Source organism: Simochromis diagramma, unplaced genomic scaffold (genome assembly GCF_900408965.1).
Source record: "Simochromis diagramma unplaced genomic scaffold, fSimDia1.1 OVJJ01000487.1, whole genome shotgun sequence".
Classification (NCBI taxonomy): Eukaryota; Metazoa; Chordata; class Actinopteri; order Cichliformes; family Cichlidae; genus Simochromis; species Simochromis diagramma.
In genome coordinates this window covers 1,200,115-1,222,680 of record NW_024387305.1, presented here as the reverse complement: position 1 = coordinate 1,222,680, position 22,566 = coordinate 1,200,115, and the positions used below count along the sequence as shown (strand labels likewise).

General features: G+C 38.1%; 1 protein-coding gene across 4 annotated transcripts in view; it reads right to left on the bottom strand.

Annotated features, from left to right (window-relative positions):
- Positions 1-539: 539 nt before the first annotated feature.
- The window catches only part of pnpla6 (patatin-like phospholipase domain containing 6), a 30,934-nt gene continuing 8,907 nt past the window's right edge, over positions 540-22,566 (bottom strand). Inside the window, exons 8-36 of one of the 4 annotated variants that reach the window (XM_040004539.1) lie at positions 22,398-22,557; positions 21,890-21,970; positions 19,979-20,107; positions 19,719-19,799; positions 19,160-19,295; positions 18,502-18,570; positions 17,925-18,025; positions 17,392-17,571; positions 16,834-16,911; positions 16,447-16,652; positions 15,235-15,366; positions 14,949-15,072; positions 14,600-14,713; positions 14,422-14,497; positions 13,748-13,897; positions 13,527-13,590; positions 13,068-13,236; positions 12,810-12,992; positions 11,975-12,093; positions 11,550-11,706; positions 11,310-11,426; positions 11,132-11,201; positions 8,064-8,180; positions 4,385-4,533; positions 3,895-4,047; positions 3,260-3,376; positions 3,046-3,133; positions 2,618-2,763; positions 540-2,271 (exon numbers count right to left, since the gene is read on the bottom strand). In XM_040004539.1, the coding sequence (XP_039860473.1) occupies positions 2,197-2,271; positions 2,618-2,763; positions 3,046-3,133; positions 3,260-3,376; positions 3,895-4,047; positions 4,385-4,533; positions 8,064-8,180; positions 11,132-11,201; positions 11,310-11,426; positions 11,550-11,706; positions 11,975-12,093; positions 12,810-12,992; positions 13,068-13,236; positions 13,527-13,590; positions 13,748-13,897; positions 14,422-14,497; positions 14,600-14,713; positions 14,949-15,072; positions 15,235-15,366; positions 16,447-16,652; positions 16,834-16,911; positions 17,392-17,571; positions 17,925-18,025; positions 18,502-18,570; positions 19,160-19,295; positions 19,719-19,799; positions 19,979-20,107; positions 21,890-21,970; positions 22,398-22,557 (3,541 nt within the window). In that variant the 3' untranslated portion in view covers positions 540-2,196. Of the gene's footprint in view, positions 2,272-2,617; positions 2,764-3,045; positions 3,134-3,259; positions 3,377-3,894; positions 4,048-4,384; positions 4,534-6,247; positions 6,365-8,063; positions 8,181-11,131; positions 11,202-11,309; positions 11,427-11,549; positions 11,707-11,974; positions 12,094-12,809; positions 12,993-13,067; positions 13,237-13,526; positions 13,591-13,747; positions 13,898-14,421; positions 14,498-14,599; positions 14,714-14,948; positions 15,073-15,234; positions 15,367-16,446; positions 16,653-16,833; positions 16,912-17,391; positions 17,572-17,924; positions 18,026-18,501; positions 18,571-19,159; positions 19,296-19,718; positions 19,800-19,978; positions 20,108-21,889; positions 21,971-22,397; positions 22,558-22,566 lie in introns of all 4 variants that reach the window. The other 3 variants (XM_040004538.1, XM_040004540.1, XM_040004541.1) reach the window with 3 other exon arrangements.

Below are 22,566 nucleotides of genomic sequence, written 5' to 3'. Positions count from 1 at the left end.
TTTAACAAAACAAGAAAACGAAAAAAAAAGTGAACTGCAGGGAAGAAACTTACCTGCATGTGTTCTCGAGCAAGACTGCCTTCAACTAATCTTGACCTGTGACTTTGTTCATGTCACTTAACGTTAAGTTAAAGTAATTCTTTCAGCATGTGTTGGAAAAATATGGTTGTTTAAAGTTATTAAAAAAAAAAAAAGTATAATACAAAAGCTCCACATTACAAACTATAGAAAAAGGACTTTTATTCGTCCTTTTTTGTTTGATTAACTTTTTTATTATTATTTAGTCACTTAAAAAAAAAAAAACTTTTAAAGAAAAAACAAAAAACAATAGGATACTACAGATCTGCCAGTTTTCCGCATGAAATGCTCCTCTACCTGATGAAGCAAGCAAACATTTTTGCTGCAAATAAACTTCTGGTGTAGCCCAAAATCAGTATCCTTTTAAAATAAGCTGAAAATCACAGCTAGTAGACAGATGTGAGACAAGTAAATCTCATAAAAACAGTTTGATAGACAAAAACAATACAGGTTACACATAATTGGATGCATATTATATTTATTTTTCAATATGCATATTAAATATTAACCTTTTTTTATACCTTAGATTCCCTTGGCATCTCAAGTTTCAGGGCAATCATTAAAACAACCATCTTTAAAGAAAAGGAATAAACTCAAACATTTCAGTGCAAAGAGCTCAAGCCAAGTTCATTAAAACAACATACGATCCTGTCTCCGAGTTTAAAATTGAATTAGTTGACATGTATAAATAAAAGAAAACAAAAACAAGTCTGGCAACTGTCCATAATAACTGAACTGATGTTACAAGAACAAACCCCTTTTTTTCAGTGTAAGTTCCCTTGGTTTGCAGCAAAGCATCAACTTACAAATTCTCACTTCATATACATATATTAATATGAACATTTTGTGTATTTTAATATAATCTTGTTACAGTTTCTACAAGAGGTCCATATGAATTAAATATTATATTAGGTGAACTTCTGTGATTTAGAGGTTTAGGATTACTCGGGATTTCTGCGTATTATCCACATACAATCTGTTGATATTTTCAGAGTTTTATAGATAATGTTGGCTCGTTTTGGAGATTATCATTACTCGAAAATTTGCAATGCACTCACACGTACACCTTGTTATCACCAGAGGACACTATTGGCATAAATGTCAAGTCATACGCAGGAACCCTGAGTACTGTGCGTGTGACCTTGCCTAAGCATAGGCAGACGCAAACTTGTTTGTTGTTTAGTGTCAGTCAAATGATCGCTCCACAGTCATGCTCATTCTGAGTGTGTTGAACTCTGGTAGAAAAGGCATCGTCTTTATCTGGCATCATCTCAAAAAAAACAACTCGAACGGCAGATTTTTAGCACACAGACAAAATGTCGTCCACTCACATTCATCCCTAACTTTCACCGCACACTCCATATTCCATATTGCTCCCCATCCACCCAGCTTTATCTCAATAATGTATTTTTGAAACCTGTCCACTGCATTAATTCACAAATATTTCTGCTCATTCAACCACTCCACTTTGGTGATAACAATTTGCCATTCTTCCTGTAGCATTCCCTAACTGACTTTCTACATGGTATCTAGGATAAGCTTAACATAATTACATTATTAGTAATTACAGCTCTGTCTATGCTCCCTACTTTTCTTTTTACTGCCCAGTTACCATTTCAACAATTCACAGCTTTACACATCAGTACCAGTCACTCCAACACACAGGTAACCCACACACACTCATCTGAACAAGCACACATCAGAACTGAGGACTATGTATGTCAAATCATCAATGACACCGGGCAGAGAAGGTGTGCTGACATTAAAGATGTACATAAAGATTTAGAGAAACAGAAGGAACATGCAGGTGATTCCAGTTGCTGAAATGGAAGTTTAGAGTCTCAGTTTTTGTTATGGTTGGAATTACGGTAAAGTTGACGTGTCTGAAGAGACAGATTCTGGGTGGGGTAAATTTTCAAAGCCTGTTCTTAAACCGCATAATCAGGAGAAAGTCACTTGATGCAAAGAAGATTCAGCAGTTTAGACAATAAGTGGCTATGCTCCAGAAAGAAAACTTTGAGTTTTTAGTAGATGCAAGGGCTGAGTGTGACGCCCACATCTAACACTGAAAATTTATGGACCCTTAGTCTTATCCTCCTACTCCCTCGTGGCCGACTGTCAGCAGTCTGAGACTTCAGAGGTGTTGGAGTCACTGGCAAGTTTCCGACGTTGCCTCACAGATTTCTCCTCATCCTATAGAGAAGACAGTGTTTTAACCATTTGGTGCAACTTAAATCTAATGACAAGAGATCCTCCGTTTCTCGCCTGACAAAATCTCATCTTGGACACAAGATATCAAACATAAAATGTCTTAGGAAGGTTTACAGAACCTTGGTACTAGCATGTTTGACATAATAAAGCGTATGGTGACTGTATGTTTCATTGTATTATTTGTAATGTGGAGTGTAATAAACATTGAAGCATTTTAAGGGTCTGAAGATTTTCTGGAGAGCTTTTCATCTAAAGAGGTGAGTTATTATTGTTTCATTGGAGCAAAGAATGGTTGCTGGAGCTCAGAGAATTAAAACTGTAGTGTTACCGTCTGAAAAACTCCATTCTGTCCCCACTCCCCAGGAGAGTGGTCTTCAGGGTACTCTGCTTCATCCTCCTCTTCCTCCCCTTCTTCCTCTCTTACTGTGTCCATTCCATCTTCCTCATATTCTGTCAGACAGTCCGACTCCTCCGCTGATCAGAAAGATTTAGAGGAGATATTATAGAAAGAATTTATTGAGACTGACCCATCCATTTAAGGTGGCACTCATAAAATATCAGGAACATCCCCTATTATATTCAAGAAAAGAGACAAGGATACAATTCCTTATTTATCAGACTTATTGAATTGTACGTTGTCACAAAGGAGAATGCTGTAAGCTCTGTCTTTACTATTCTACATCAGAAGGAAAATATATTCCAACAAAACATCAAGAGCAACTCTTTCTAGACAATAATGAATTAGTAATTATTTACCTTCTGCAGCAAGGTAGCTTTGGACTGGCTCTATCCTCGATACAATCTCTGCAAGATCAGTGAAGTCAGCTCCTGGACACGTGTAGGACTAATGGACGACATGTTATTATTAGTATTACATATAGAACTTGCAGGTTCACCTTTAAAGACACGAGTTACAGCAGCCATGTAAGATAGGATTAATAGTTTAAGTGTGCGTATGTGCCCTTCTCACATCTGTTCTCTTGCTGTCATTGTAGTCGGCTGAACGATGGTCCTTCAGCATGTTCTCGATGATGTCACCCCGAGCCCAGCCAGTGAACACTAACTTGCCGTGCTGAAAGCCCACATCCTGCAATACACAGTAGTTCAAATGAAAGCTGTAAGTGTTTAGAAACAGAGCAACTGATTTAAATTCAGACTGAAACACTGATGGATCCTGTGGTGTATTTAGAGTAATAATCAACATTTATATTTGCACTATGGGATGTTAAACCAACAGTTGACTAATTAAAGCTGTGATAGCTTTTCTTATATTGCAATATACTATCTAAAGCTAGTAGCTTTACTTAAAAAAATATTTTAAAAATTAGCTGTCGATTCCATTTTCAAAGAAGCCCACATTTCTTTTTATACTGGAAAACAAAGTAGTACTTCTCCCTTTTTTGCCCAAACAATCAGATGATAGACACACGAATTTTAAAGCTGATCCATAATATGAGACTAGGGATTTACACAACTGTACTTGTTTTTCAGATTCTCACCCTTCAAAGAGATTACACCCATTTTGGAAGTAGCCTGATTTCAGGTTCACACAAATAAAGTGTATTTTTGTGCAATTAAAAACCCCATACTGGGTAAGTAACTCACATAGATCTCATCAAACTTGCCAAAGTCCATGGTCTTGAAGCGGTCAATGGGTGGTCTGATGTACTCACAGTAGGCACTCTTCTTAACCACTTCTAACTGTCGCACGCACGACACATAGGCCAACCGTGACTGGATCTCTGCCATGTCCGGCACCTACAGAAGGGAGTATCATAGATCTTTATTCAGACAACACACTACCAGATTTCACAATAAATAAATAAAGATGAATCTGCTGATTCCATAGCAGAATTGGATATGCTACACATTGATCAGATGGACTCAAAAGGTACCACTGCCTCATACTGCCAACCCATAAAAGGCTTTTTCCCAGAAAAATCTTTCATAGAAAAATTTTGGCACCCTCTAAGAAAGTTTTAGCTCGAGCCAAATAGAAACATTTGTAACCAGTATTGTTGGACTCCACTTACTCAGTTACAAAAGACATTTATGTTAGCCCAATCTAAGACAGGAAAACTCCTGCATCCAGTACCTTTACTTTCTCTGCCCAGGGATTGATCCGTTTCCACAGCAACCACCAGCCCGACAGGCAATCGCCATAGTTACACAAGTCAGTCTCATCTTGACTACCCACGTCAATGGCAATGACTGTTCTGGCACCCGTGTTCCTCGCAATGTCCGCTGTTAGACGTTTAACACCAGTTTTTTCACACACAAGCACACAATCACGCAGACGAACGACCATAGCGTCACAAAATCCGGCAGCAGAGATGATAAGACAATAAATACGGTGTTAATAAGTTTGTTTCAGGTTTGCCTCCAGAAACCTTCATTTTTAGAGGCTCAGTGTTCTAACAGACGTACACCACAAAAACACAAAACTTTTAAGACATACAAGTTGTAAGCTCACTTCAGAGAATTTACAGCCAATTAAATGAGATGTATATATGTAAACTATACATATTTCCTGGCTAAATAGCGCAGGGCCTTTTTTATCCCCTTATTAAAAGGAGCTTTGCAATAGTAGGCATTTTTGTGGTGTTGAGTCTGTGGAAGACAACCCACAAGCCTGAAACACTGATCCAGCACCCCAAGAACAACTTTAAAAGCAGCTACACAGAAGGCAGAGTGAAACAAACAAACACAGGATGTTAATTTGACAAAGTTCCCTTCCACTGGATCAATCTTTTGGGCCCAGGCAGCACCATATTTCACAAAGCATCAGCCGGGACACAATGAGAAATGATTTAAATGCAGAGCAGAAAACTGCAATAGGCCAGTCTCATTGTGAAATATGGTTCTGTTTCTTCAGTACAGAGGATATTTTTTTATTATAAATACATCAACCCAGACTCAGGGGAATTTTCACCGCCACATCAAAATGAAAACTCCAAGTAGTATGCATCTCAATTGTCATCATCATCGCACAAACATTTCAGGAATATGTACCTTTGGCTCTGTGCAGTTGCTTTTAAGCAATGATCATCCATTTACTAGTCTGCAGACAAAAAAAGCTGTTCCCCTGAGTCTGAACACACACCACTGATTTTTCCTCTTGTTGAAAGCACGTGACAAAAAAAACCTTACGTTTTATTCTTACAGCTTAAACAGAAACTTCGCCAGGCAGCTTTTTTGGGTTTGTTTTAATGTAAACTTGCCTGAAGTAGTTAATTTTGAAAATGTGTGGAACACTTGTATGATTATAATACCAATTAAGATTTTGCTGCAAGCCTGTTAAAAATATTATTGCCAATCATACAACAGTTTCAACATGAGAAGAATCAGAATGTAATCTCAAAGCAGACTGGCGTCTTATGCATGGCGGTTTTGATGTCAGAAGAGGATTTGTTTCCATTTCTTCAAATGTATATTTACTAGAAACTTCTCTGCAACATTTTTAATTCTATCCCTATCTGACACCAGGCTGCTTCACATACAAATACATCCCCACTGTTTAATGCAATATTTCCTAGTTGTAGAAAAAGCCTTGTATTTATATAAAATTTAAATAAACTTTAAATGTTGCATTTCTTCCCCCATCTGGCAAACCAGGTTACTTCAGCGATTGATCTAAAGTATAGTTTGTTTTAATCTGGGCTTTTCAGTCCACTGATTTGAATTTTCTCATTATATAAATTTGAACCGGCTTAATATTCAGATGGGGAAAGCTCAGCAATACCACAGGACTTTCCTCCATTAATATTAAGCATTCATCCACTTACTTAAAAACACAACCTCTTAATATTACTAACCTAAAAACCACCATTCAAAGCATCCCCCCATCACCATCCCACCTTCCCCCTCCTCTGGGAGACAGGAGTTGGATAGAAATTAAGGACTGGATTGGTTCGGGGTGGGGTGAGGTGGGGAGCAGGGGGTTACCACCTATACTTGCCTGGCAGGTTGTTGATGTAGCCACCATCCATTAGCAAGTTGCCATCTTTGGGGTCGCAGAGAGGCGGCAGGTACCCTGAGAGGGTCATGCTCGCCCGTACATAGCGCCACAGTGAGCCTGGCACACCAAGGAGGGAAGGAGGGAGGAGGAAGGGGGGGATAACATCTCAATAATGTTTGCTATACGTTTCAGATTAGTGTCGACACAGACCGCAATCCAAACACCAGAGCGAGGTCGGACAAAAGAAGGTAGTCGATCCCTGCAAAGGCTAGGACTGTCGTTCTGCCTACCTTTAAACTCTGCTGTAAACCACTGCAAACCTCATTACCTTGCACATAGATCCTGTGTGGCTTGTGCAAAAGGTAAAAAAGTAAATGGCAACCATCACAGAGAATCAAGGTTGTTTCATCTCCAAACTATGTCCCAAAAACAGTGCTTCACTGCATATGATCCTCCTTTATAAGTTCCTCAAAATCTACAGACCTATTGCAACGTTAGTGAATAAACCAAAGCAGTAGAATCCAATTTTACTCCTATTGCCAACTGTGTGTAGGGACGGAGCAGTAGTAGATGTTGATGTGACAATGCTTGGAGATTTTTCAGAGTGAATATTACAGGGAAGCAACCAGCCTACTCTGTCCTGCAGTACAGCTCAGTGTCAGCAGAGGGCAGGAGCAGACAAAGTGCTGCATGGGTTGGAAGGATAAGGAGCACCACAGAGAAAAGTGAGGGGTGCTACTATGCATAGAGAATATGTGAATGCTCGAACAGAATTACATTACTGAAATGTGACTTCAGAAAAAACACCACTTGCAGATTTTCATCCCTGTTGATTGTTTGTCATTTTAAGGGCTTCGTTGACTGTGTATAGGAGGTGCAATGTGCAACAGCAAGATCCAGAACACATATTTTCTAATAATAATAATAATGATATTTGTCATCAATATATATTTATGAAAGATATATAGATGGGATGGCTTTAACTAACATACTGGCATGCATAAAAAAGCAAGCAAAGCCAGGGGAGAGGACAACAGCTGGATAGGAGGGATTGAACATGCTCCTGTAGGCAGAGATGACTGAAATAAAATAGAAGCAGGGAATCAAATTGCATTTCAGTCCATTTGACATACACATTTAGGTGAATTGGAACACACAGTGATTTACATGTGATGTCAACATCTCATGTAGATTGCAGCCGTTCACCATCTCGTCAGTTCAACACTGAATACTGTCTGTTCTCTGTGCTTGATCTCGAGCTGATAAATCTGCCAACATCTAAATTAATTGAGGTTGACTTCAATTGAAAATGACAAAGAAGAAAGAAAAAAAGCCAAGTGCAGTGGTGCATGAAGACATGCCTCAACCTTAATGTCATAGGAGAAGTGTGAGTTTCAGCAAATAGATGTGTTCAGATGAAGCCTGATGATCATGCAGCTCTCTATGACCGACAGATATCCAAACATGCATGGAGAAATCCTGAGATTGAATAAACACAGTGGAGTTCAGTGGGTTTCGTGATTTTTTTTTTTTTAGGTGACACTAAGCTAAATGGATAAAACGTGTTCTCTGTGTGAATAACAAAGTCAATGGGAGAGACGGTATGATGCAATCTGGGCTTTAAGATATATGTAGGATGTAGTCTTTCCTTCCAAACCATGGGCTCCCAATATCCACCAAGTCAAGGTGGGGTTAGTTACATTGAGAACTTGGGAGGGAGACGAAAGAAGAGGAGGGTAGCTGGGTGGTTGATTGTCGATTTGGGGATGGAGGCGGGAGGGGGGAGGTTTTGGTGAGCGGGTGTTTAAAATCTGACCTGGGACATTGTTAACATAGCAACCATCCACAAGCAAGTGGCCATCCTTGGGGTCGCACAGGGGAGGTAAATAGGGGGTGTAGGAGGCGCTGGCTCTAACATAGCGCCAGACACAACCTGTCAGGAAATGGAGATGGAGAAGGAGCAACACATCAAATATGGGCCAGACTCCACATCACAGATGGGGTAAAAGAAATATGAAGGAGAGTAAAAGAAAGAAAGGAGAAGAATAAAGAGAGAGAGAGAGAGAGAGAGAGAGCGAGGAACATGGAGAAAGAAATGCCTGCAAGATAGTGAGGAAACTGTAAGTAGCAGCAAGTAGCTAAAAAGAGAAATGGGAGTATAATCTCATCAAAATTACTTTTATATGCCTGTGATTTTAAGAAAATATTGCAAATTCTAATATGATCCAACTTTTATATAGAGAGCTAAACTGCAGGAGTACTCTATAACCTTTTAAATGTAACTATTTGAGGGAAAAGAGGTTACCTCAGAGCTTTGTTCAGAATACTAACAGGATATCAAAATATTTGTGAAGTAAAATTTAATTCAAGGAACAGAATATGATCTGACATGAACAGTTTATTTTTAGGATAAATATTAAAAGCCAGTGGTGATGTAAATGAAAGAAAATGAAGGAGAAAGAACAAAGAATCAGAGAACAAATTTGAAAAAGAAAATAAAGAACAGTGATGCTATCTGATGTGTTCATTAAGCATGTCAGAGAAATAGTATTAGCACTGTTAGATGACTGGTTCATCCAGCAAGGTGCGATAAAGACAAGAAGACAAGGGATAACTGTAAGAGACATGAGATGAACAGACAGAAACAAGGAAAGAGAGACAGAGAGAGAGTCTTAGGCCTCCAACTAAAGCTTCTAAAAAATATAAAAAGGGAAAAAAATCCTAGGTAATTTTTCTGTAAAAGATTTGCAATTTCTATTTAGCTTCATATCATTCTTAAATTTGTGCCTTGGCTGTGTTCCTCACTAGATAAAAACCAAAGTAAGTAATTCAAACTCTCTGCCTTACAACAACCATCAAAATGACAGTTATTATTTCTTTTCAGTGACTCAGAGTGACATATTCACAATAGCACCAAGCTAGAAATGCTGGACAAAAGCAAACCAAAAAAACCCAAAACCAAAGAAAGCACAGAATGGAGATGAAGGAGTGATGGATGCAACATGGGATGGAAACCACTAAAAGGCTATGCGGTAAATGGTAAGTTAAAGTGTTCTGGATCCTACATGTTGACATGGGAGAAGATTCAGTATTCTGAGGTGAGTGACTACACAGGTTATTTTGTCTTTGTTGTAAACTATAAATGAGCATATCTGTAATGTCTCTCCATGCTCAGAAAGACCCGACATAAAGTTATATATGAAGTGAATTCGGGGAGTTTTAAACATAAATTGGATTGACACTAAACAATGAAAAAGCTACAGGTTTGTTTGTTTTTTATATTAGCACATGGCAATAGTAAGAAAGGAAAATCCAGATATAGAAGAGAGAGGAAGAAAGAAAGAATGAAATTTAAGTAGGCACATGGTAAGAGGCAAAAGATGGCAACAATGAAACCAAGTAAGAAGGCGTAGCTCTAGCAGTTAGTTCATCCACATGCCAAGATGCAAACATAAGCATTCAGCGTGCTTAGCTGCAGGACTGAGACCTGAAAGCTTATGAACTCCTCAAATCCAGCAATCAGCCAGTTAATAATTCAAAACACTGATTTTACATCAAAGACTACAATAACTTCATTTAATGTACAAGACTGAATATTAGAAACGAGCATTACCCAGAAAATGGTAAACTGGATTTGAGGGTTGTTTTTTCCACAAACAGTCGTTTTAGATTGCAGAGATTCATTTTGGCTATTGTTAGTGATGGTGCATTTTTAAGCAAGTCAAAAAGAACACACATCTCAGCAAATACACAGACAAGCATCAAAACATACGTCCTTTCTTTTGTACATACTTAGCAAAATCTCTTTCTAACACTTTAATGGAGGCATACTCCAAACAAGGTTGAAACTGGCATGTTTTTTGTAGGAACAAATAAATGGGTTTGCAAACGAAAGGCTACATGTTCCTTTGATAACTGCACTGTAATCACATATTCAAACATTTTTAATTATCCAATCTAGTATTTCTCCCTGTCTCATATATTTTTGATATGAGGAACTTAAACCTGCTTTCAGAATAACTTTAAGTATCCTCCCACGGGTAGTGGACACAGTAAAAGCAGGCCTCTGTTTTGCCCATTTTCAGATGCACGCCTTGGATGCTATTCTAGTAGTTTTGCATAATTTACAGTTCAAAAGAAGAAGTGGCTCACAGGGATGACTTTTACATGTACTGACCTCATTACTGGAAATTATGGCCCTATATATGAGAGAAGGTACAGAGAAGCATCATAGCCTCCCCCCCTTATTCAAATATACAGTTTGCCACCTACACATATATCCACCATATTAGTATTTGTCTATGTGGAGATTGCAAACACACCAGTTCAGTTTAGTTTGGTGTACATCCACCTCCAACCTTACATCTGAGACTTCTGAGAACATGCAATCCTGCCACTCTCATAATGCATTAGCCAGCTAAATGCTTGTTTGTGGCATCAGCTTAAGCCTAAACGGACAACATTTACAGACTTGCCATCTAGAGAATACGAGACATTATAATCCCTTTAGTAACTCGTGACACTTGACTGAGTAGAACAACATGCCAGTATATTCACTTAGATAAGAGCTTTGATCACTGTACCATATTATTTCTGACTGACTGCTGCAACCATTTAATTACATATGAAACCAATTTCACACATTAGTGTTCTGTCATTCAGGGCAGTAAAAATGGATTAAGTTGGGTTAAATTTAAAAAGAAGCAACTGTTCATTTCCACTTACATGTATGCATGAATGTGAACTATTCTTAAATCTTAGTAAATGTACTCCATGTAAACATAATGTGAAATACAAACGTACTGTAGTAATCTCGACTAAATTTTAAGCTAATAAAATGCTACAGGGGTAACGACCCCTGCGGTTAGAACAGCGCTCACTTACCATCCTGATGAACACGCATAGCTGAGGCCGTGATGTCAGTGGTGACGTTGAAGTACGGCAGCCACAGGTCCTGGGAAAACATTTTATTTCAAAGTTAATGATAGAAAAAAAACAAAACCCTCTTGTCTTATGGCAAGGTTGTTGCAATAGGGAAAAACATTTTGTACCACAGTCCCACCTCTATTTGCTTGTCCTGAAACACTTTATAGATGCTGGTGTTAAAGGCAGAGCCAGAGAACATGGAGGTGATGGGATAGGTAAGATCCAGAACTGTTTTAAACACCGAATTCATTGCCTGTTAAACAAAGAATTGCAGGGAATTAGTAGATGTTTGTCAGATTTTTATGAAAAACTAAATTGTCATCAGATATGACCAAAAAAATGATTGCGTTGATAGTCCTAGATGTGTGTGCTCTACCTTAGACCACTCTCTTGCTCTCTGTTTTGTTCTAACAGCACTCCTTTCTTCTGCATAAAGGGCACCGATGAAAGAGCCAATTGAGGTCCCACCCACTATGTCAATAGGAATCCCTGCTTCCTCCATAGCTTTAATTACACCCACATGAGAGCAGCCTCTGTAAGAGGGAGACAATTTGTCTGAAAACAAGCAAGTACGCACGATGCCGAGTACATTTACAACATCAGTATTTGAAATGGCTTTTAGACTAAAAGACAGACACATTTTCCTAATGCTGCTTTACTCTGTATACAGGCACAGCATAGTGTTTCCACATTAGAAATCCTTCCATACATTACCACACAGACATTAACTGCACATTAGTTTAGTACTGCTGAACGTTTGTGAACTTTATTGGTGCAGAAAGTCTCATCGACTTTGCTCACCTAGCACCGCCACCTCCAAGCACGAGAGCAATGCTGTTTCCAGTGAGGACTCGGGCCAGCCGAGAGAAGTCACTATGTCTGTCTGCCGTTTTCTCAAATACCTTCTCATACACCTCCCTCTGCACAAGCACAGGAAGAAAAACACACAAAAATAAATACAGGGGTTACATTTTATTATGTGTAACAATATTATCAAAATATTACAATTGCTGTTATGTTGAACAGTAAATAGGGCTGGATGAGGTTGCTTTAAAAAAAAAACAACAACACTCAAGCAACATTTTAATGAATGAAATGATGCAAAAAACAACAACCCCCCCCCCAAAAAAAAACAAAAAAAACAGTGAGGCCTCCCCAAAGTGACAGGGGAGTGCTTTACCAACTAAACCTTCTATGAGGTTTCCAACATGAAGTGCATACTGGCAGCTGTAACCGAGTTACAAAAAGTTTTAGTGTGAGAGCTATCCTAATGGTGTGTCTTGTGGCTGGAGTGCCAGAAAAAGAAATTACTCTTCAAGAGAGTCAGGAGGTCTGGCTAGTATTTAACAATGCGAAAAGCTGCAGATGTGAAAGGGTAATGTGTGTGCACGTGCCCTAATTAGCAAAAAGCAGAGAACTGTGTATTGTTTACTGTTAAAATGTGAGGCTCAAACCCATGTGGACTGTAGTTAATATCAATCTAGCATACTCAATATTCAAAACAAGGCTTTTATATTCTCCTAGAATATTGTACCTTCTAGAAATTATGGTACTGATATCTCTGCCATTCTGTCCACCCCTAAATGTAAATAAACTGAAAGCATCTAAAAATCCTATAAAAAAATTGACTCTGTACCAGTTTGCTGGGACCTCGTCTGGAGAAGACCCTCCGGGGACACTTGAGGTGAAGATGCCCTGAGCACCAGCTGCGCATGTTGAGCCACTCGACTGTCCTGGAAGGTCCAGGTCCATCTTCTCTGTGCAAAAGGACCAACTGTTTCAAAGCTCGCACTGCTGTGTTTTCCAGCATCTGTTCCAACTGAAGGAAGACGAGACAGTTAAAGTTATCTGTTGCCATTAGATTTCTTCTCTTCACAGCTCCACACACACATACTTCTCCTAGTGTAGGTTCCTGGTCCCCCAGACCAACAATGAGGATGCAGTCAGCCTGTCGGATGCAGCGCTGTGTCCATGGGGTCATGCTGTTGTCTGTCTGGTAGAGGACAATCCGATTGATGTCCTCCTGCTGGGCCAGCCAGCCGGAGAGACGATACTCATGGATACTGATGGATAGAGAAGAAAAGCAGAGACACAGACAACGACTTGGAGGTATGAAAAGTAGCAGAAGTAATTTGTTTACATTTTAATACATTATAGGTATGCAACACGAACCACACCTACAGCATTTATAGCACTTATTTGCAATGCCTGTCTCTACAAAAATACAAAACTCAGTAACATCTAAACAAGTAAGGAAAAAATAACACACACACTAAATGCATAGCTTCAAGTAAAGCCCAAGCAACAAGAAAAAAGGGTTTGTGATACAAGATTCTTTGATTATCAGACTGACCTGTCCAAAGCCGAAGCACCCAGACGTTCTCTAATTATGTCACTGGTTAAAAGTAATGTAGGTCCTACAAGAGTCAAACAAATTGTATATCACAAAAAAGTAAAGAACTTGTGCGTTTGTTTGTCGACCTGCTTTAATTTAAAGACACAGCTACACAGAAGTCAAGCAATCCCACTAAAAAAAAGGATTTTTACGAACAAAATTGAAATGTGTGGATTTACCAATGGCACTAAGTGCATGGCTGAGCTCTAGGTTGAATGCATTGATTGGCACTTCATCACAAACAGGCAGCACTGCGACAGTGGAGAGGTTGCTTGCTGGGTTGGTGACATCAGCACTTGTTGTCATGCTGGGAAGACTGAGGGCTGAACCTAAAAGATTGAAACAGTGAACAAATGGAGTGAATGAGAAACTGAAGGCTGTAAAAGCACAGCTGGCTGGTGAGGAAGCACGCATGTGTGTGTTACTGCCCTCACTAGTCAATACTTGAATCGACAAAATGAACTAGACTATGTCAAGATAAATTAGCATTCAACTACATGACCAGAGTAATGCATAACGCCATCCTGCACAGGCGTGGGGGGCGTTACCCTGAAAAGAATATAACACTGCTAACTTTAGCAACACTAATCAAACTAGCATGACAAACTAAATCTGTATGTGCAGCCACATGTCCCAGTGATGACGTGCAATAATAACAGTAGTATATGTGTGTGTGTCTCGGCAACATCTGCAATATTGAGAATACCATTTAATTTTTGAATAAAGTGAATAATGGTCTCATGTGGTTCTGCATTAGTTCTCAACCTTGCTCATTAGCGCATGCTCATTTCATTAAATCTGGTCACCTGATCTTTTTTTGTTTTTTTTCTTCTGCTCAATTTACTGGACTTACCAGAGAATGGCCCACGACCCTGCTGCAGATTTCCCAGAATCTTCTGACCCAACAAGTGGATCAACCTTGTCACCACCTAAACACAACAGTAGAGAAAATTGAAAAGAAACTATGTTATTATAGTACATTAATAACATAAAAAGCCACTTAATAGTACTTCAAGGACAAAGTCACAGACCTGTGGATATCGTCGCTTGATGTTGTTAAGGGTTCCCTCGGGCAGTTTAACCAGCTCAGTGTCTCTCACAGCATGGACCGTTGTGGCTCTTGGCTGTTTGGTCAGCGCCTCCACCTGATACATAGTTAGATTGGATTAGTCCCTCACTTAAAACTTAAAAAAAAAAAAAAAAGAAATGAGAAGAAATCTAATCGAAATTTTCCAGATGTGGAAAAATGCAGCACACTGCTCTAGTCCCAATCCTAGCGCAGGACCACAGCTGTTTTTAATTTAATAGTTTTGAGCTTATTTTACTAACTAGTATCTATTCACACATGGGTAGGATGAGACAAAAATGCCTTGTTCTCACCACTCCAATGAGTTCTCCTCTACCGTATTCCCCCACCAGTTCTTTCTTGCCGTTCGCCTTACGGATGACTGAACGCAGACGTCCATTCAGAACAATGTAGGTGCAGTCTGACTTGTCATCCTGTCTGTTGATGCGTAGATTACAGAGAAAAAAAGCATATTTTACATTTACCGTTATAATTATGACTGAATAATAAGAAATGTAACAGGATGACCAAGTATTGTTTTCACATAGATGCAAAGATTGTTTTCATTTCTTTGTCTAAGTAAAGACGAGAGCAGAGTACCTGTAGAGGGCTCTGCCAGCTTCTACAGCCATCCAATCAATGGCAAAGTCCATCTGCCTGACAAAAGGAGACATCCGGATTGCAACCGTGTGGGCTGCACTCAGCACCACGCTGGGCTGCTCCCTCATGATCCTGCAGGGGGAAGCATATAACAGAAAGAGCGAGAACAAATACTGAATAATTCACACTGGAATATGGTCAAAAGTAGAGAGAGATAACTCAAAACTGGGAGATTACTTTAGAAAAGAATACTAAAAGTTTACTTTTTTATATTTTAAGCTTTCATATTCTCTGGCTGTATGTATGAATTTCACAAGCTGGCTTTTTCTTATTTATTCAGGTGATACAAGCTTTGTGTAAATGTGTATGCATGTTTGTTTTTGTTTTTAACTCAATTTAGCTTCAGTTAGCTTCCAGAGTGGGTTTGCTCATTTCAGTTCTTACTGTTTGAAAATGTTTAGTTTTAGTTTAGTGTTTATTAGTTTCAGTTGTTTTAGTGTTTTTAATTATTATTGTATGGAGCGCAAATGGTAGAGGCAAAATTTAGGAAAATCAGCACATGTATTATAATAATAAAAAAAGAAAAAGAAGAAGAAAAAACGCAGGCGTTTTTGAAAGCAGGTGAATCGCACTCAAATTCTCAATTAACATGTCCATCAGTGCCTCATCGGCAAGTTGTGATAACAAATTTTATAAAATTAACAGATGCTAAAACTAAGGGTATTTCTCCCATATTTTTATTGTATTTTAATTAGTTTTTATTTGTTTCAGATGGTTTACAAAAATGTAGTTTTTAAATTAACCTCCTGGGACCTGGCATCTGCATATGGGCACATCACATTTTGGGTTGTCTAGACCACAATACTAAATTTTGCTCTTTCAAATGGCTTTCAAACGGGCCATATTGCTCAAAGAGGCACAATTGTTGTTTCTCATTTTGCTTTTGTGTTTTGCTGCTGTGTTCAGACACCAAATAAAGAGTTTTGCACATTATTACTCAATTGTGACTTAATAGTTTTCTATCAAACACTAAAAAGCCAAATAGCAAAGAGAAATTAAAAATGCATGCCATGAAAGAGTTCAGGTCTTAGGAGGTTAATTTATTTTTTAAAATGTAATTTATAATAACCTTAAATATAAGTGAAAGTGACCTAAAGTTATTTGCATCTCTTGCACTTAAAAGTTTATCCGCACTAAAGCCGTAAGACTCACTCATAGAATTCAGACTTTGAGATCTTCAAATAAGTACAGTCTCGTACAGCCTTGATGGTAAATATAAGGGGTTCTCCAGTGAGTACAGCAAGCTGGCCCACCATCTCTCCCGGATGGGTGACAAACAGACAGACATCCTCCTGCTTGCCGATCATCCGCTGGTAGACGTGCAGACAACCAGACAGGACAAAGTGCAAACTCACGTCCTTTTGAAGTGAAAATAGGAAGGAGGAAAAAAGAAATACAAAGACAAAAATAACTTTTACTGCTGCAGTAATGTACTTTCTTTCTTTACTACATCTAATCTATTTCTGCTTTATTAATACAATTAAAAGAGTAATTTGTAAGTTTTCAAAAGGTCATAGGGTTTCAGAATGTGTGAAATACCTGGTCTCCCTGTCTTGCTAACACAGCTCCTGCTTTTGCATGGTGCAGAGTCACTCTGCTGTTTAACAGAGATGGGTCCTGCATAACAAAAGGCAGAAAGCAAAGCAAAAATCAAAAATTTATTGAGCAGTGACAAACGATAAAGCTAAGTGGAAAAAGACAGTGGATGAAATGCTTTTACTCCACTTTGTTGAGCCTCGGAGGAAGATCGTGCTGCAGGCAATGATTTATTTCTTCACTCACACTTTGATCTAGTTACACAAATTTATTTTAAAAGTTTAAATGTAGCAACACCTGCACAGAGGCACAGATTGCATCAAGTGAATTACACAACCCCCTAAAGCACCACTGAACTCTTGTGTTTATTTTTTGTCACCACAGACTCAGTAACTTTTTCTTTTTCTAAAGCAACAGTCAATCATAAGGAAACCTATTTGCTTGCATTATTTGTCAAAACAAATTGTTCGTCGTATTATGATCACAGCCTGTAGGAGTTTAAACCGGCATAGAACAACAGCAAAATACTATCCTTGAACAATCAAAAAAAGTAAAACGAACCTCAATCCTCATAAGCTTTAGGACCTCCTTCTGACCTTCCTCAAAGAGAGCGGCACTGGATCGATTTGACACGGGTGTAAAAATGTTGTCCACAACTGGCTCTTCCTCTGGATACAGATAGATTCCTGAAGGAACTTCATCTACTGTCACCTTCCTCTCACGCTGTTCCTGTGATATGGACTGTAATAATGTAATAGAATAATCATAATGTAATATGCATACTTTGCCAATTTATAATAGGTGTTCCTGCTGTTAAATCAGGAATTCTAATTCTAAAAAACGTTATCAGAGATACAGCACTACTCTTTTTCCACACTTTCTCAAATATCTTATATTTAGCTTATCTTTAAATATTTTTGGCTTATGAATCATATACTAAATTACTTCTTTGTTATTCATAAACTGTGGCCTATACTATTCTCCATTCTAAAATACTTCTGTTTTCTTTAAGTAATTAACCAATGTAATGTATACATATAAGGAGGGTTTATATCTTTTCTCATTTTTGTCCTGAGAGTCTGCAGTGTACTGACCCGAGTATAAGTGGGTGGAGTGTTGCTTTCCTCTGCCGAGACAGAAATCCGTCCTCTTTCATACGCCATGTCAAAGTCTGATCTTAGACTTTTCTGTACACCTGTTTAAAAGGTCAACATTTAAGTGGTTTAATTATTCTTAGGTTGATCTATGTTTAAAAAGAACAAACGAAAATGTGATGGCGCAAGCAAAAGGCAAAATATATTGTCATTTTTTTAAAGGTTTTGCCTGCTTATTTACCTGCACTGTTAAAATACATTTCTTACAAATACAAGTGTTTCTAAAACAGTAACATTAACAACTGGTCATATATGTTAAAGTGGGCAATAAGCAAACTTTTTAATATGAGCAGTATACATTAGGTGTGCATAGCATATTGTAGATGGATGAGCTGAACGGTTTGTGGTATCAGTGTAACACTTTGGCTACCCATTCTCTGCTGGCTTCTCAGTAATCATTCTACATTAAAACATGTTTAAAATATCACACTGCACTGGAAGTAAGTGTCTGACTTTCAGCAAAACTAAAGAACAGTAAGACAATATAATCTGTCAGTACAAGAGAAAGATCCCTCACCAGCAATGTCTACAGGCATTGAGATTGTCCTGCTAAGAGTTGGCACTGTTCCATCCTTCCCTTGTTCTCCTGTTGTGAAAAATAAATACAATTTAAAGCATTTCTAAGTCACCCCAAAGCAAAAATAGCACCGGAGAAGACATATGCAGGGTTCATACGCATTTTTCGGGGTCAAATCCAAGCACTTTTAAGCACTTTCAAGGTCCTTTTTCAAGCTTTTCTAGCACATAGCCAAAAAAAAACCCCAATTTATGTTTCACTTTGCATCACCTCAGTAAGAGGTAAAATGTAGGGGCGGGGTCACACATTGAAACAGACTGACATGCAGAGGTGCGAGGCAGCCCAGGCAGGGAAATTTTACTTTGAGACTCATTTTATTTCTCTATCTGATAAGAAAACTATTCGGTCAGATAGTTATTTGTGGTGAATGAAATACAGTTTCAAGCACGTTTAAGCACCACATCTGAAATTCAAGCACTTTTCGTACCTTGAAAAGACAATATTAAAATTTAGGAATTTTCAAGGATTTCAGCCACCCATACAAACCCTGCATATGAAGCTTTAAAGCAACTCTGTACACCTCAACTAAGATTCAGCTTCTCTAACACTGTGAGTTACTTAATCTGTATCTGTGTGCATCTGTAATCTGACACCCTACCTGGAGTTTCACCTTTAACGGCTGCTTCTCGGTGCTCCTCAGGTACCGTCAGGCTGCCAAAGCGTTTGCCATGGCGTACAGGACTGGTGCGAGTAGGGTGGGGTGACTGCGGTGGCAGACGTGAGGGATGCATTTCCTGTAAAAACAAGTAATGTATGGATGAGAGTGAGGTAGATGATTAATTTCAGTGTGTGTTCACAAGGTGGAAAGTACAGCATGATATTAGTATTTAGGCACTGAAATCATGATAACAGCAGGATGTGTATGAGGACTATGAGGTCCAGGTCACAAGGGTTACAGCACTTGTGAATCTATGTTACCGGTAACTTTACTGGTTGAGTGATAACTATCATATTACAGGAATTCTGTGGACTATTTAAAAGCATTTGAATGGGCAAACACACATTACTCCTCGTCTTAAATATTTATATTGGCTTACATTTGATCTCAGGACTAACACCATTCTGAACTCTTTGATGAATATAATTGGGGGTTTTTTAAGGCAATTAATCAGTTTAAGACTTTCTTTCAAACTGGTGCCTTGATAAGGTGAACTCACATGACTGAAGAGCTCATTGGTCAGCCCCAGATAGTTGTGCAGGGCTAGCACTGTTACTCTTTGGAGACGAACCATGATAATCTGAAATGGCACAACAGAAAGCTAGTCATTTCAAGCATGAAAGGAAAACAATTAGTTTACAGACGTCGAGCCAGAAATACAGTGTGTGGAAAACGAATCCATAAATACGACTCTAATTTTAAGCACATCTACAAAAACCCCCACAAACACTGAGGAATAATAATCATTATACAACTCACCTGTACTACTCGCACTAGACTCTCGGGATATTTCTCAAATATAGACAGGAAGGCTTCTACAGGCAAACGGAGAACAGTGGAAACCTCTGCAGCCCGTGCTGACACTGTTCTATAAGGCTTCTGGTGGCCCTGCACACAAATATCCAAAAGAATACTTTACATTTTCTCAGTCTATCTGTACTTACAGAAGCTCTACAGGTGGGATGTTTCTAATTAGCAGTTTATTTGTTTTTATATGGAATGACCCCAAAACATTACTTAATTTCAATCAACACAGATTGAATTGGTTAAGGAGTTATTTAGAAAATAGGTCGCAATATGTACATTATCTCGGCAATACCTCTGAAAGATTGAAGATTGTATGTGGTGTTCCTCAAGGTTCTATTTTGGGACCTAAACTTTTTTATTTATATATTAATGATATCTGTGACGTATCAAAAAGGTAAAATTTTATTTTATTTGCAGATGACACAAATTTTTATTGCTCAGGAGAGAATGTGAAAGATTTGGTTGAAATTATGATTTATGAGATGTTAAGATTGAAAAAATGGTTTGATGTAAATAAATTATCTTTGAATCTGACAAAAACGAAATTCATGATATTTGGCAATCGTGTAAAGGAGGAAGAAGTCATTATGTCCATTGATGGAGAATTGATTGAAAGAGTTACTGAATTTCGCTTTTTGGGTGTAATAGTAGATGAAAATTTGACGTGGAAATCACATATTGAGTATATTAGAAAGAAGATGGTTAAAAACATTTATATTTTGGGAAATGTAAGAGAGTTATTAGACTACAAAACAATGCGCATTTTATATTTTTCATTGTTTTTCTCATACTTTAGTTACTGTGTGGAAGTTTGGGGGAAATACATATGAGAATACTATAAAACCTCTAAACTTATTACAGAAGAAAGTGATACGAATGATTCATAACGTTAGAGAACATTCAAATAAATTATTTATAAAATCGAAATTATTAAAATTAGGAGATTTAGTGAAACTACGGACACTATTAATTATGTTTAAGGCTAAAAATAATATTTTGCCTTTTAAGTTACAAAGATTATTTTTAATGTGTTCGGGGGGAGAAGACAGCAGAAGGAAATTTTATTTTAAGCATCAGTTAGCTAGAACTACACAAAGATTAATGAGTCCAACGGTTAGGGGTACACAACTGTGGAACTCTCTTCATTATAATTTAAAGAATTGTATAAATTTACATTGTTTTAAAAAGTGTTACATGTCTAAAACGATAACTCAATATGAAGAACGTGAACGAAATTGGAGTTAACTGAAAAAGGATCCATTATTTTTTGCATCATTTTATTTTATTTACTTATCTTTTCTCCTTGTTACTATGTGGAGTAGTATATTCTGATCTGTTTGGTTTGCGTTAGGACCGGAGATAAATGTTAGTTTGTTCCTTGCTTTTTGGTGCCCACTTGCAATATAAGTTGGATTGTAGATAGGGGGCAGGGTTTAATAAAAACATTTTCTTCTTCCTGCTCCTTTTCACACATGGTTGCAGTGCTTTACTGATAGAAAGTGTGGTTGGTTTGTCTGAAAGAACTAACTGTGGAAACTGTTGTACCAAGTGTGAAATAAATAAATAAGTGAAATGAAATGAAATTTAGAAATGGATGAAAAAAAAAAAAAAAGAAAGAAAAGAAATGAATGCTGGGTTTAAACCAAATAATTACTTTAGAGTGTTGTGTCATCCAGTGAGAAACGGTTAACTGAGTCAGCAGGTGAATGTGCTGTAGTATGTAGGTGTGGGCCAACACAATGACACACAGTCATGTTATCTTATTTAGCGCTGTGTAAATGACTGTTATGAGAACTGGCTGGGTCTGTATAAGTAGGTGTGGCACAAAGCCTTTATGTGCGGTAAGAAATAGGTGTGACCTACTGTGATGACATCCAGAATGCTCAGGAGGCTATGCACACTGTCTCCTGGGTAAACCTCTTTCACCACATTTTCTTTGCCATCCTGGAAGACAGGAGTAATGCATTCATATCTATGTAAACAATCAAGTTGTTTTCTAAGAACTTATACTCAAGTTCAACTTGAGTGTGTACATAAAGATTCACACAATCAATATACATATAGATGTACACAATCAAGTATCAATATAGATAAAGCCTGCACTAACATCTCCCTCAGGACTTAAAACTTGGTAAATGTATCCAAACACTAACACTGGCTAAAGGAGACATGATTAGCTACAAATTTTTTAAAGCCAGTGTTCTTGTGGGTAAGCACCTTGGTAAACCACTTTGCTGCTTGCATAAGTTTGCACAAAGTATTTGTGCAAACTTACAAAACATACAATAAACTATAGTCATAATTAAAAACAACAGTTCATTGCATAAAATTCAGAGGTAAACATGATTAAAGGGACACGGAGCCTGCATACCGTTCCAGTAAGGCACAATTCTAGTTTTCCATCCTGAACAACATAGATGCTGCTGTCGGGCTGACCTGGCCTGAAGACATACTCCCCTTGTTGGAACTGCAAAAACACCATGTGTTTGCACAACTCCAAGAAGAGTGGCTTCTCAAAGTGACCCAGCACCCTGTATGAA